The 12631-nt window shown below is 40.1% G+C and overlaps 1 protein-coding gene across 4 annotated transcripts in view; it reads left to right on the forward strand.

Annotated features, from left to right (window-relative positions):
• Positions 1-12631, forward strand: part of FBXW7 (F-box and WD repeat domain containing 7) — a 117262-nt gene that overhangs the window by 68613 nt on the left and 36018 nt on the right. The window contains exon 1 of one of the 4 annotated variants that reach the window (XM_035114050.3): positions 9713-11239. The exons of the other annotated variants lie outside the window; for them this stretch is intronic. Within the exon in view, the coding sequence (XP_034969941.2) occupies positions 10961-11239 (279 nt within the window). The 5' untranslated portion in view covers positions 9713-10960. Of the gene's footprint in view, positions 1-9712; positions 11240-12631 lie in introns of those variants that run through there. 4 annotated transcript variants of the gene reach the window in all.

Here is a 12631-nt window from a genome sequence, read left to right on the forward strand (position 1 = left end):
TACCATTCTTTACCCACACATTCAGATTACTTATAACAGTTTTATTACAGTTTTATCTGACTCCATAAGGCTTTCTCAGTCTGTATTTGTCATAGTCATTCGGGTATCTCACATTGCCTAATTGCAGTCAGCAGACATCCTTTAGAAACATCCCCCCCCAAAAAAAACATTCCAGACTGATATAAATGAAATGTTTATTTAGATTAATAACATTAATCATTGTACTGATCACATTTGACTTATAAGTGATACATTCATAGAAGGTGGAAGGTTAAAAGATGCAAGCAATGACTAAGCACTACATTTAACAACAACAACAACAACAACAATTTTATTTATACCCCACCCTCCCCAGCCAAGGCCGGGCTCAGAGCGGCTAACACCAAATATAAAACAACTAGTTAAAATACCATTCAACAACAAGACTAAATACATTTAAATTTAAATTTAAAATTTAAAAATGCAGCCTATACAAAAAGGGGAAAGAAAGGGGAAATGGGGGAGGGGATCAGATTGGCTCCAGGCCAAATGCCAGGCGGAACAACACTGTCTTACAGGCCCTGTGGAAACCCGCAGGGCCCTGGTCTCAGGAGACAGAGCGTTCCACCAGGTTGGGGCCAGTGTTGAGAAGGCCCTGGTTCTAGTTGAGACTAATCTGATTTCCTTCAGGCCTGGGACCTCTAAGGTGTTACTATTTATGGACCTTAAGTTTCTCCGTGGGGCACACCGGAAGAGATGGTCCCGTAAGTACGAGGGTCCTAGTGCTCCTCAACTTTCTCACATTTTCAACAGGAAGTGTTACACGAGTTAAGTGAATCCCTTATAATCTTCTTGTCCTTAAATACATTGTTAGCCGTTTTTATGTTGGTCTTTTGCATTAATAAAGTAGGGCAGAGGTAGAGTTTGGCTGGCTATGGTTCATGCATATATATACCATTCTAAAAGCACTTCAGTCTTGTCACCACAATCATAGTATTGCATCTGATTTGTAGCATAAGATGAAATGGCCTCATTTTACCAAAGCTGCAGGAGATTTGGCAAGCTCTTTTATGCATCCTTGCAGCTGTGGCCTCTTTCACATATAACCATGTAAGCTATGGTAAAGATTTGGTGAAAAAGCTCCCCGTCCTCTCATCTTCCAGCGCATCATCAAGGAGGAAATCAGAAGCTCTTACTTTTGTTTTAAGTAACAGCAGTTTATCGTTATTTAGAAACCTGTGACAAACTCTGGTTAATCTTAACATTAGTTGAGGGAAACAAGTCAGCTTCAAAATCTTGCTTTATGACCGGGTTGGGGAATCTGTGGTGCTCCCATATCCCTGACCATTGATCATTGGCCTGGTGGCTAGGGGTAATACCATAGTTGTTGGGATTCCAAACAACATTTGGAAGGTCTAAGGTTGTTATTTATTAAATTTGTTACTCATAAAACATCTAGGCCATGTACAAAACAATAGAAGAAAACATCAAAACACAATAAATACAAAAGCTGAAACCAAAGCAATTTCACCTAGTAGCAAAAGTTGTATCAAAACTATAAAAAAACTTTACATCCCTCATACCCTCATGAACACTGAAGAATAATTGATCTACAGCATTGCTGGTTTATGATTCTGACTTAAGGTTGACCACAATTTTAGTTTTTTCGGGTTCAGACTTAATGATAGCCATGGTTAATTGAAAACACAAGTGAAATCCTCCTGCTCTTTAGTGTCACTTTAAGGGCAGCAGTGAGAAACATAAGGTGCATGGGTTCAAACTATTTTCAGATGCCTTACTTGAATTCAATTTTAGAAAGTATTTATTGACTAAGGGTTGCAAAAGTTAAATGTGCGTAAGTTTTGAGTCGACTATTCATGTCTAAGCATTTGCCATTACAAACATTGAGGTTACTATCCATTTTTGTCTGCTTTCCTGCATATATGTTGAAGCTGAATTGGGGAAATGAAATATCAAAGGTCATGTTCCACAAATTGTCTCTGCTCCCACTGCTACCCTCACCACACCACACCCCCCCAAAGAACAGACCAACCTACTTTTTGAAGGAATAGCAACTGCTAGGGGAAGGTATGTGTTCAGGTCCTCTGCAGAGTACAAACTGGTCTTCTCATCTTCTGTTAGAGCACTTGATGGTTGCAGCAAAGGTGTACCTTCTGTTGTCCATCTTAAACAATGCTTTTAGGAATCTACACCCATTTTGTGCATGCATGTGCGTGTCTCACAACAACTGTTGAAAGCTACGAGACAAAGCAAAAAAAAGGTTAAGGGAAGGATTCATTTGATTTCAGCCCTTGAGTTGAGAGTGAGAAGCTCCTATTATTACAGTATTATCATTACTGTTACATTTATATACCACCTTTCCTCCAAGGAACTCAAGATGACATACTTCCCCTCTCCATTTATTCTCACAACAGCCCTGCAAGGTAGGTGAGGCTTAAGACTGTGACTTTCCCATGATCACCCAGCAATCTTCAAGGCTGAGTGTGGATTTGAGCACCAGAAAGCAAAATCCTATTTATGCCATCAGAGGAACTGTTTGTATCATGTTAAACCACTAAAGAGACTCCCAGGCTTCTGAAGCAGTGAATATTTCTCTTTAGTGTCATTATGCATTGGGCCATTCAGTCCAAAAATATGTGCATAAGTAAAATTTAGCTCATACAAAGGCTTTGTAGATTTGTTGGGCCACATATTTCTGGTTGTGCAAAAATAGAATTGTAAACCAGGAAGCAACCAAAAGATGTTGTGATCTATAATTTGCTGTATTGTGTCACTGAGGAAAAAAAGAACATGGGTTTTCAAATAATTTGAATTACTTTTTGTCCCACAATCAATAAGACACGAGTTCTGTAGCTTTCATCAGACAACCAAACAAAGGTATTGATAAGTTGGTTAAATAATATGTAGTGCTCTTGTTTATGGGAAGCTAACCTTTATTTTGTTGATGTTTGCTTTCGTTTAGAGAAAAGAATAGATTGTTACTGAAGTGTCTTTATTACAGAAGCAGAAAAGTGATGGGGCAGATACTTCTCTTTAGTCATTATTCCAAGTCATTACCCTTAGTTAATCTTGTTGTTATCCTTCCATTTCATTAACTTATTGTAAGAAGAAAGTAGTAGACTAGTTTTAAATCTTAGTTTCTGTCAAATGCAAAGCAAAATGTCATTAATTTGTACACGCATGGTGGACTGAAATATCCCTAATAACAGGCAATCCTGTCCACGTGAAAAAAAGAAAAGAAAATTGGCTTTGAACCTTAGGGACTCATGCTATAGAAACGCTTTTCATTTGGTTTGAACAAATTTGCTTGCTTGATAACTCCAATTGTAGCCTCTGTCCATGCAAAATTATATAGCAAACACTGAATGACAATGGGTTAGGGAAACTTGAAAGAACTTAATGTGACCTCCAGCATTCTAGAAATTCCTTTCTGATGTGTACAGATTTGGTGATGTCTCCAATTGGTTGGACAAGAAACAAAACTTCAGGCTAGGTTGCGTCTTAATTTTTGCAGACAGAAGAAAGTTGTCATGGCAATAATTCAAGACAGATGATGGGTGTATGAAAGTGAAGAGAATTGTCTCCATTCTTGTCTGCATGTATTTTCTGAGTACAAAAGGAAATAATTAGACGCATCTCAGCTAGGTACATTGCTGGTAGATGTTCACAACTTCAGTATAGAGTTGGGAAGAGCTGGGCACCATATTTTATGGAGTACTTCCAAGGCATTAAAATTACGTACATTAAAATGCCCAAGTAACCAAGAACTTTAATTTTTACACTGTGTAGTAATAAGACATTATCATATACTTAGTGCTTAGTCCTGAATTTCATTATTGGTTTGCTTTTTCAGCATACAGATGCAGATTTTTGTGGTGCAACTGTGTAGAAAAATGAGCCAGTTCCCATTTAAAAGCAATTATGGGAAGAAATATATTTGGAGAAAACTGTCTTTCCCAGAAATATTTGGTGTACCCTACCCTGTCTTTTTTTTTTGTATTGATTCATTATGTCGAGCTTTATAAGTTACAATTGCGGGGGTGGGGGGTGGGGGAGTATTACAAATTTTACTTCATTCCCAAGGTGTTTTGAACACTAGAGTAACTGCTTCACAAATACGATAGTTAGATTACCTCCCCACATGGGCTGTTTTAGATAGCTGTGGTTTAGTGTTATAAGAATGAGCCTCAGACTTGTCTCCTTTCCCTCTCCATCCCTGCTTCCTCTTTTAAAGTAATCATAGTTTCCCATTATAACCTAACACTGGGGAGCTCCAGTGGTTAGTTCAAAGAGGAAAGGATTAAATCGTGATTCTTAGAGCTCTCCACAGTTTGGACATAATGGAAAACTCTAGTTAGTTTGGAAGCATACACTTCCAAGCATGCACTTTGGAGCACTGCAAACCCATCTAGTACTCTTCAGTTGGTGGAAGTTGAATCTATGAAGCTCTCCATCACTGCAGCAGGCTTCGAGTGCTATAATACTATAATACTATTTTCCTCAACAATGTGTGTGTTGGGGGGCAGGGCGGTAGGAAGCTTGACTTTATTTAGAAAGATATGCTCACAATTTGGCACCTTCACATGATCTCAGCAGTCTTCCTCCGGGCATTCTCTGTGATCGCTCACTGGAGTTATCAAAGCATTCATCAGAGTTAAGAAAACTCATTACTAGAGCTTTAAAACATGGAGAGCCCCCCCCTTTAGACATTATATGTGACGTATGCTGAAAAGCCTTTTCTACATCTGCAACTATAAACCCGGCGTCTGGCCTCTTAACCATATGGGATGAGCTTTTTTGATATATGCATGCCACCTGAATATAAGTTCCTGAAATTGCTTGCCTCCCTACTGACTTACTGAATTGATGTCCTGCAATTTCTCCAAGAGCTCAACGCAGTGTAGGTGCTTCAGAACGAGATCAAGTGTGAATCAAGACAGAATGGAAATAAAGTTGTTATAAAGTTGAATGACTGTTAGTTTATAGCGCTTCCACAACCCTAGCAGATTAGGGAATTTGCAATTTGGGAATTATCCTGGATCCACTGTTTAGAATCTTGTGCAGTAGCTTTCGCCAGAAGTGCTTTTCTGCCAACTTCGTTCTACTTTATCCGTCAACTGTTTTGTTTACTAGAGTGCAGGTCTCTGACAAGCACCATTTATTCTGAGGTAACTTCCCTGATTAATTTCAGCAATGTAGTCTACCATGGGGCTGCCGTGGAAATAAAAATAAATAAATAAATAAAGTATGTCTCCACAACACCTGATGAAAAGTAGGAGCTTGTTCACTCAAGTATCTGCAAGCTGCTTCCCAATAGCTTCCAGCCCCAATTCAAAGTGATGGTGTTGGCCCATAAACCTTTTTAATGGTATGGACCTAGCATACCTCAGAGTGCCTGTTGCTCTGATGACTCGATAGGAGCGTTTCCCTGCAAACAGCAGTGATGTTGCTTGGGAAAACCAGTACTACTCTGTACTACCACATCCGTTACTATAATGAATACTGCATGAAATATGTGTCCCGTGTGTGACAATTCCAGTTCTCGTGATGAGTGATGCAGTTGCTTCCTCCCTCGGTGCAGGCATGCACATCTGATAACCTTTTCAATGAATTATTGAGAAACTGAGCGGTTCCCTGTTGTACCACTCCAGTGTGCAAGCATGTTCCCTTCTAGAACCGACTTGTTCTTTTCCCCTTAAGTGGGGAAATTACTATAGTGGACTCATCATTAAATCTGGGGGGCGGGCAGGGAAACAGCTAAACCAGACTACCTGTTTCAGTATGGAACAAAAATCTACAACTTCTTTCAGGGAAAGAAAAGGGTTTTTTTATTTAAGTAAAAAGGGAGCCATCTGCATTCAAGTACAAATAGCCTGTTTGTGTAAATAGGGAAATTGGCCTGTTTTCCTAAAGCATGGAATATTTGTAATTGCTTCAGACCGCTATGGATTTTCAGGCCAAAGCTTAGAAATTGAGCATTTGTGAATTTTTCTCCTTCCACTGGCAACCCACAGTGTAATATTAAGGGAGTCTGAAATGCAAAGTGCTCTCTTGAGCTTCACTGCTGTGTGTTCTGACCAAGTGTGTTCCCAGTTGTCATCTGGTCATCTGATCTCACTTATGTAATCAAAGTACCATCAGCACAAAGGGAGTAGCACTCTAGCCTTCTTTGTTTGTAAAAAGATGTAGTAGTCATTTTCTCCTACCCTATGGTACTGAATATTCTACGCCTGTAGGAATTACTGCTGCTTATGCTACAGCACCAGTGATAATTAGTAGTGTATGATACTATTCTTTGGCCATTGGTGATAAATTTTATATTACTTTACAAAGCCCTGGACCATGAAGGGACCATGAAGGGCATATAGCCCAACCCTCTGCAATGCAGGGATCTTTTGCCTTGCTCATGTGGGGCTTGAACCCATGACCTAAGATTAAGAATCTCATGCTCTATCCACTGAAACTATGTTGGATTATTCATTGTGCTAGCTGCAATCATTGCTGCTGTGAATGACCACAATGCTTACCTTGTAGACATTTTAAGCTTTACATAGAATTGTCACCACTAACCCCTTGTATTTCTAGTTAATTTGGCTCCTAGTGTTTGCATATATTCAGTTATTCTCTCTCTTACCAAACTTTAAGGGGAAACTAAAGGGAGTGTCCTTTAAGCCTTCCTGTGTTGAGCAGAAAAGTCTGTCAGAGGATTGTAACCATGTTAGGATAAATTTGTCTTTCCCACAGTTGGGTCTCTGGTTGCATGGGGGTCTTGATCGTGGGGAGAAGTGCATGATCCATCAAAGGGAGAAGTGATTGTGCATACAGCATTTCATATATAGGTTTCAGGAGTCCTGAAGAGGGCTGCACTTGTATGATGCAGTGGTTAGACTAGGATTGGGGAGACCAGGTTCAAGTCCTATCTCAACTCTGATGCTCACTGTTAAGCTTGGCCCAGCCTCTGTCTTACAGCCTAACCTACCCCACAGACTTGTTCTGAAGATAAAATGGCAAGGTGTTTGAAGACTGCCTTGAACTCTCTCTGATATATAAATGTAATAAATATCAATACAGGATAACACTTGGTGCATCTGCGGAATAGGAGTCTACAAAAGTTTTTGCCATAAGAATCTGCTGTTCTGTTTTGGTACAAGAATACTTGTTCTGTAACAGACTGCTGCTCCTGATCAGATATTAATGGAAGATCTCAGCGAAACCAGAATTAAGATTTCTGCTAATCTCCAGCCTTCCTTTTTTTTGTTTTACCACAATAGTATATGAGTTAAACGTTTTATACACTTTTCATGGTTCATTTTGAGGACTGATATTTAGCATCTGAATTTTGACAACAGGCATATCCATTAACCACAACTGGGTCCTTTCCGCCACGGCCACCCCCCCCCCAAAAAAAAGACTTTAAGAAATGAGTAGCTATAACTAATTCACAGGGCTGCATGTATGCTCTAGTCTAGAGTCTCCATTTCATCAAGAATGGTGATGAAGAAATTGCGTACATTATATAGGCTCAAGATTAGAACAGATGTCTAGTTGTGGTATAGGCCCTTTGATCTTATGATCCCCTTTAAAATAACCTGTTTTGCTAATGATGAACAGTACAGATTTCAGGAATTCAGTTGTTACTTAACTTGGCTAAGAAAATTTAAAGCATAAAACCTAGTAATTTTGGTTTTTAATGTATAACTTGCTAACAAACGTGCCTGCTAAAAGTTTAATAAGTTGTTTTTGGAAAGCCAGTAGGGAAATAATTGTATAGGCATAAATAATCTGCAGTTACTTAGACTGCAGCTTGGGGGAGCTTACTGTCTTCTCTAACATACACACTGTCCTCCTCTCTGTATTTTGGTTCTCTTACACACAAACACCGAATTCCTGTTCATGCTTGATTTACTTTTGTTTGCTTGTGACAAGACAGGCATTTGACAGTCATGTAATGCAAGCACATAAGTTCCCTCTGTAAAATGGGGATAATGTCTTCCTGTTTTACTTACTGTATTTATTTATTTTATATCCTGCCTTCCGTAATGGAACCAAGATTGTGTGCATGTGTTGGTCATCCATGCAGGCACTGACTTGACCCAGACTTGCTTTAGCTTCTGCCAGTTGGTGTCCCTCATGTACCCTCAGATCATACCCTGGGATTTATGCTTTTATACCCACTGTAGTAGAAGCTTAAATTTACTAATGCTCTTTGAGTGCCAGATATTTCCTTAACCTTTCTCTGAATAATGACCTTTTTTAAAGCATTTGTGACAGAAGAAAATTGGGCACAGGAACTCTTTAATACCATAGTCAGATAAGATGTAATGTCTGGTTTGGACTATCATTCCAGGCTTTGTAAACTCTGGTTTTTGAAGTCAGGAATGAGCATTGGGGGCTGAGCACTCATCCATTGTGTGCCAGCTTTGACACAAAGGTCCTGGGTGGTCCTAAGTTTCCTGTTATGTCCAAATTAGGGAACTGTAGCTTCATATTAGTTCACAAACCAGGAAAATAGCCAACAGTCCTAACTTATTAACCAGTAATAGGCCTAAGAAGAACAGTAATATCCAGCTTTCTTTTCTTTTCTTTTAGTAAGCTTTTAGCATTTTTGGAACCTGATATATTTTAAAACTTGAGGCAAAACATACAGACACCATTCTTCTCATTTCTTGTGAGAAAGTTAGAGGGAAAATTCCGGCAGACACCCATGTATTTGAGAGAGAGAGAGAGAGAGAGAGAGAGAGAGAGAGAGAGAGAGAGAGAGAGAGAGAGAGAGAGAGGGACAGTCAGACAGACAGATGCACATAGTAGATAGGTGCATGTAATTTGTGGGCACGTGTAAGAGAGAGGGAAGGAGGGGGAGCACATGCATGTATGGTCTGTGAGCAGGAGGAGTAGGGGTAGAGATGTGTATATGGCCTGCGTGTATCTGTGGTCTCTGAGAGAGAGGGAGAGATGTATATGAGGAATGTGTGTGCATGAGTGAGTTGAGAGATGCATGTGTGCATGTGGCCTGTATGTGTGCTCTGCGTGTGCAGGAGCAAGAGTGGTGTGATCACCGTGTATATTTTTGCTGGTACCTGTATTGGGAAATGCTCCATTGTTATTAGACAATGTTTGTGATGTTGGAGAGAGGTGGTGGTGGTGAGGAGAACTCAGGACATAGCTGATTTCCCATGGTAAGCCTTTGACTGTCTTGGGTGGGTGGGAAGCATCAATGACCGAACACTCTCTAATTTCACCATGCCCCCACAGCAGGCATGCTGTGTTATGCCATGGCAACCATTTTGTGACTGGTGCCCATCGTGCTTCCTTAAAATTCAAAATGTGCCTTCTGGTCCAAAATTTACGTATGTCTGCACCATACCTATATCATGACACTATTTTTTTTAATAAAAAACAACAACTAAAAATCAGCAGCCAGTTTTGAGGCCAAAAATAAATACCCAAACCAGACTTCTGTCAGGGACACATCAGATTGTAGGGAAAAAGTAGGAACATTTTAAAAAGTGGAAGCTTTAAAAATGTTTCATATTATAATAGAAGTGGGGGAAAGGAACACTGTGTTCATGGCAAAAATGCCATCTGGAGAAAATACGAGCATACTTCCACGCAAATGTCGTACTGCAGTGTATTAAGGGTAGCAGAAGTATCATGTTCACGACACGTGATAGCTCCACTTGACTGAACAGGCTTCATCTGATGTTTTATGTTCATATATTTGGAATATGAACTGTAACATGGTGTAGCTTTTCTCCCCCTTTGATGCAAATCTGCCCCCTGCAACAATCCATAGAGGGATTCAGCTGGATCTGGATCTTGTGAAAGTGTTCAGCTAAAACTTGGTTCTTGTCATTCAGCAACCTGATAGCTGATTGCATGTGGACCCTTTTGCAAGGCTGTAGGGGTCTCCCTAGGAAGTGACTATGGGTGGGGGGATCACCTAATGGTGCAAGTGGTCATATGAATCTGCTCTGTGAAATAGACATGTTCAAGGTCTGTCATGACAGTAGCTTTCAAATATGTTTGAGAATAGGACCACAGATAGTATAGTTAAATAGCAGAAATACAGATTTAAGTTATGGTTATTTTAAACAAAAACATTTTGGAGGGTGATTCTGCAGTAGCATCAACTGTGTTTGAGAGGGGAGTGTCATTGAATAATTATTTCAGTTTTTTGTCGTGGGATGGACAAGATGACCTCATGAGTTTTCTCGTCAGTTCTGTTATTTTGTAAGCACAACTTTTTTTAAAAAAAAAATCCACAATAGGAAGGAATTAATATTTAAATCAAACTAGTTGCATATTTTATTATGATTGGATTGAGCGCTAAACGTAAGAATGAAGTTCATTACTATTTCCCCTCCCCCAAATGAGAAATGTAGGCTGCTTGCCGAAGGAAATGCTTATCTCAAATTAATTTGAAATTAACTGCATTTTTATGCAGCAATGTTTGAACCCATTAGATGCACTGGCATAAAGGTCCAGTCAGCTTGCCGGAGGGCCACCGTATAGCTGTAATTAGTGAAAATCGCCTTGTTTGCTTCAGCTCGTAATCGTGAATTATCCAGTGCTCTCCTGTTTGTTTAAAATATTGGGGGGGGGGGGGAGAGATAAATTAGCCAGGTTTGAGAAGATAGTTAAAGATATCCAGCGTTTCCTTCGAGCCCAGTGGCCAATGTGAGGATGGCGAGGGGACGGTTTAATTTCCTGCCGAAGTCCTTCCCATGCTGTGTGCTCACAGGCTCCTTGGAGCTGAGCACCATATAATTGATGTGCAGCCTGCATTGCTGAAGCTTGGACTGCACCATTCGCAGCGTGAGGGAAGATGTAATCTGATCTCCGTGCCGCTCGGGGAGGAATCTGTTCAGTCAAGGCTTTGACAGGGCAAAGTCTCCTCCAATAATCTTCCCCCCTCGCTCATTATTCCCTTAAGTTCTCCTCAGACAAGCTGTACGTATGTATGTGTGCCGGGAGGAGGAGGAGGTTTTTGATACGGAGCTTCGTTCCTCGCATTCACGGTGGAGTTTGCTTGCTGCTGCTTCTGCTTCTGCTGCCTGATCTTCCTTCTCCGACGTGCCCGAGCATGTCCACATTAGAGTCTGTGACATATCTACCTGAAAAAGGTTTATATTGTCAGAGGCTACCAAGCAGCCGGACACACGGGGGCACGGAACCGCTGAAGGGGAAAAATACCGAAAACATGGGGTTCTACGGCACTTTAAAAATGATTTTTTACAAAGTAAGTAACCGGTATGGTGGGTGTCCCCCTTCCTCTATGTATCTATATAGACGTGTGACTCTGTGTGTGTAGGTGCCTATGTGTGTGCGTGTCTGCTGAGGAAAGAAAAATCTGTATCATCAGAGATGGCTGCGGTATCTCTCTGTATCCCCCCCCCCCTTTGGTGGTGCCTGGATGCTTAACATGCTAGACGCTGAATAAAGGCAAATAATGAAAGGGCTCAATGAGATGCGAAATCCTTTTATTTTAGGAGTCTGCATGAGAAACCAAAGAAACAGCAGACTATTTACCTTTGACTGAACTGGCTCTTCAGCTCAGCACTTTAGCCTGTTTTTCCCCCTCCCCCCCTTTTTAAAAAAGACCCTTTTCTACTTTCACTCAGTATTTCATGTTCATTTTGAAGCTTTGGATGCAAATAGTACTGATGTTAACATGTAATTGCTTATATCAAAGAGACATTTTGAGCATGCTGTGAAACGTTTCAGAGATACAGTGTATTCCCAAGAGCAATGCAGAATACAGTCTGCAGGATCTGTTATTTTTTTAAAAAACAACAACCATAATTTTCTACAAGATTGTGTGTTTCTTCAGGTACTTGTGGAGCAAGTTTTTGAATTTCACAGAAATCCCTACAAAATGCAGTTGTTTACACTAGATACCTCTAACTTCTTTTTAGTCTAACAAAGTGGTAATTTTATTAAGAGTATTTCATAGAGTGCCAAGTGCTAAGCTTTTGCAGGTTTCCCAGTGCTGTACCTAAAACAGTTGGAGCTTAAAAGGGATGGAAAAAGTTTCCTACAAATATTAAGAAAACAGGAGTTTGGTTGCATCCTTGGATAACTGCCTGTTGTCTAGAATGTATCCCATGCTTTTGAGAAAATGAAGTTGTGTTCTGAGTAGGAGTTAAGTGTTATAATTCATATTCCTAACATTTGTTTGCTGAAGTAAAATAAATCATTTCGTAGCCGGAAACAAGAAATATTACTGCTAGAATATCATAATATCCCCTAGGGGAGAATCAGTTTAATTTTTAATGGAGGTTAAAAGCATCTAGTATATGAACCCCCATTTCTGGAGCTGCAATTTGGTTATAATAAATCGATGTCTTTTTCTAAATATGGGAAGTGCTTTCCAAGGGTCTTCAGACATCCTCCTGTACATGGATAAAAATATGGTCTCCATTATCCTCAGCCTTGCTCTGAAAAAAGGTTGCTGGTGGAGAAGGCTTTTTGGTTCTGTGTGGTGCATGCTGTGTATTGTCCCATGTGAGGCACAGGCTCACAAATAAGGCTGAGCACAAGAGGAGTGTTTCCATTATTGCTCAAGTGAAATAGATAAGCATCACAATTTAAATGGAAAGCTTGTTTAAAAATAAAGCACAATTCATAAGCG

Source organism: Zootoca vivipara, chromosome Z1 (assembly GCF_965207765.1).
Source record: "Zootoca vivipara chromosome Z1, rZooViv2.hap1.1, whole genome shotgun sequence".
NCBI classification, from domain to species: domain Eukaryota; kingdom Metazoa; phylum Chordata; class Lepidosauria; order Squamata; family Lacertidae; genus Zootoca; species Zootoca vivipara.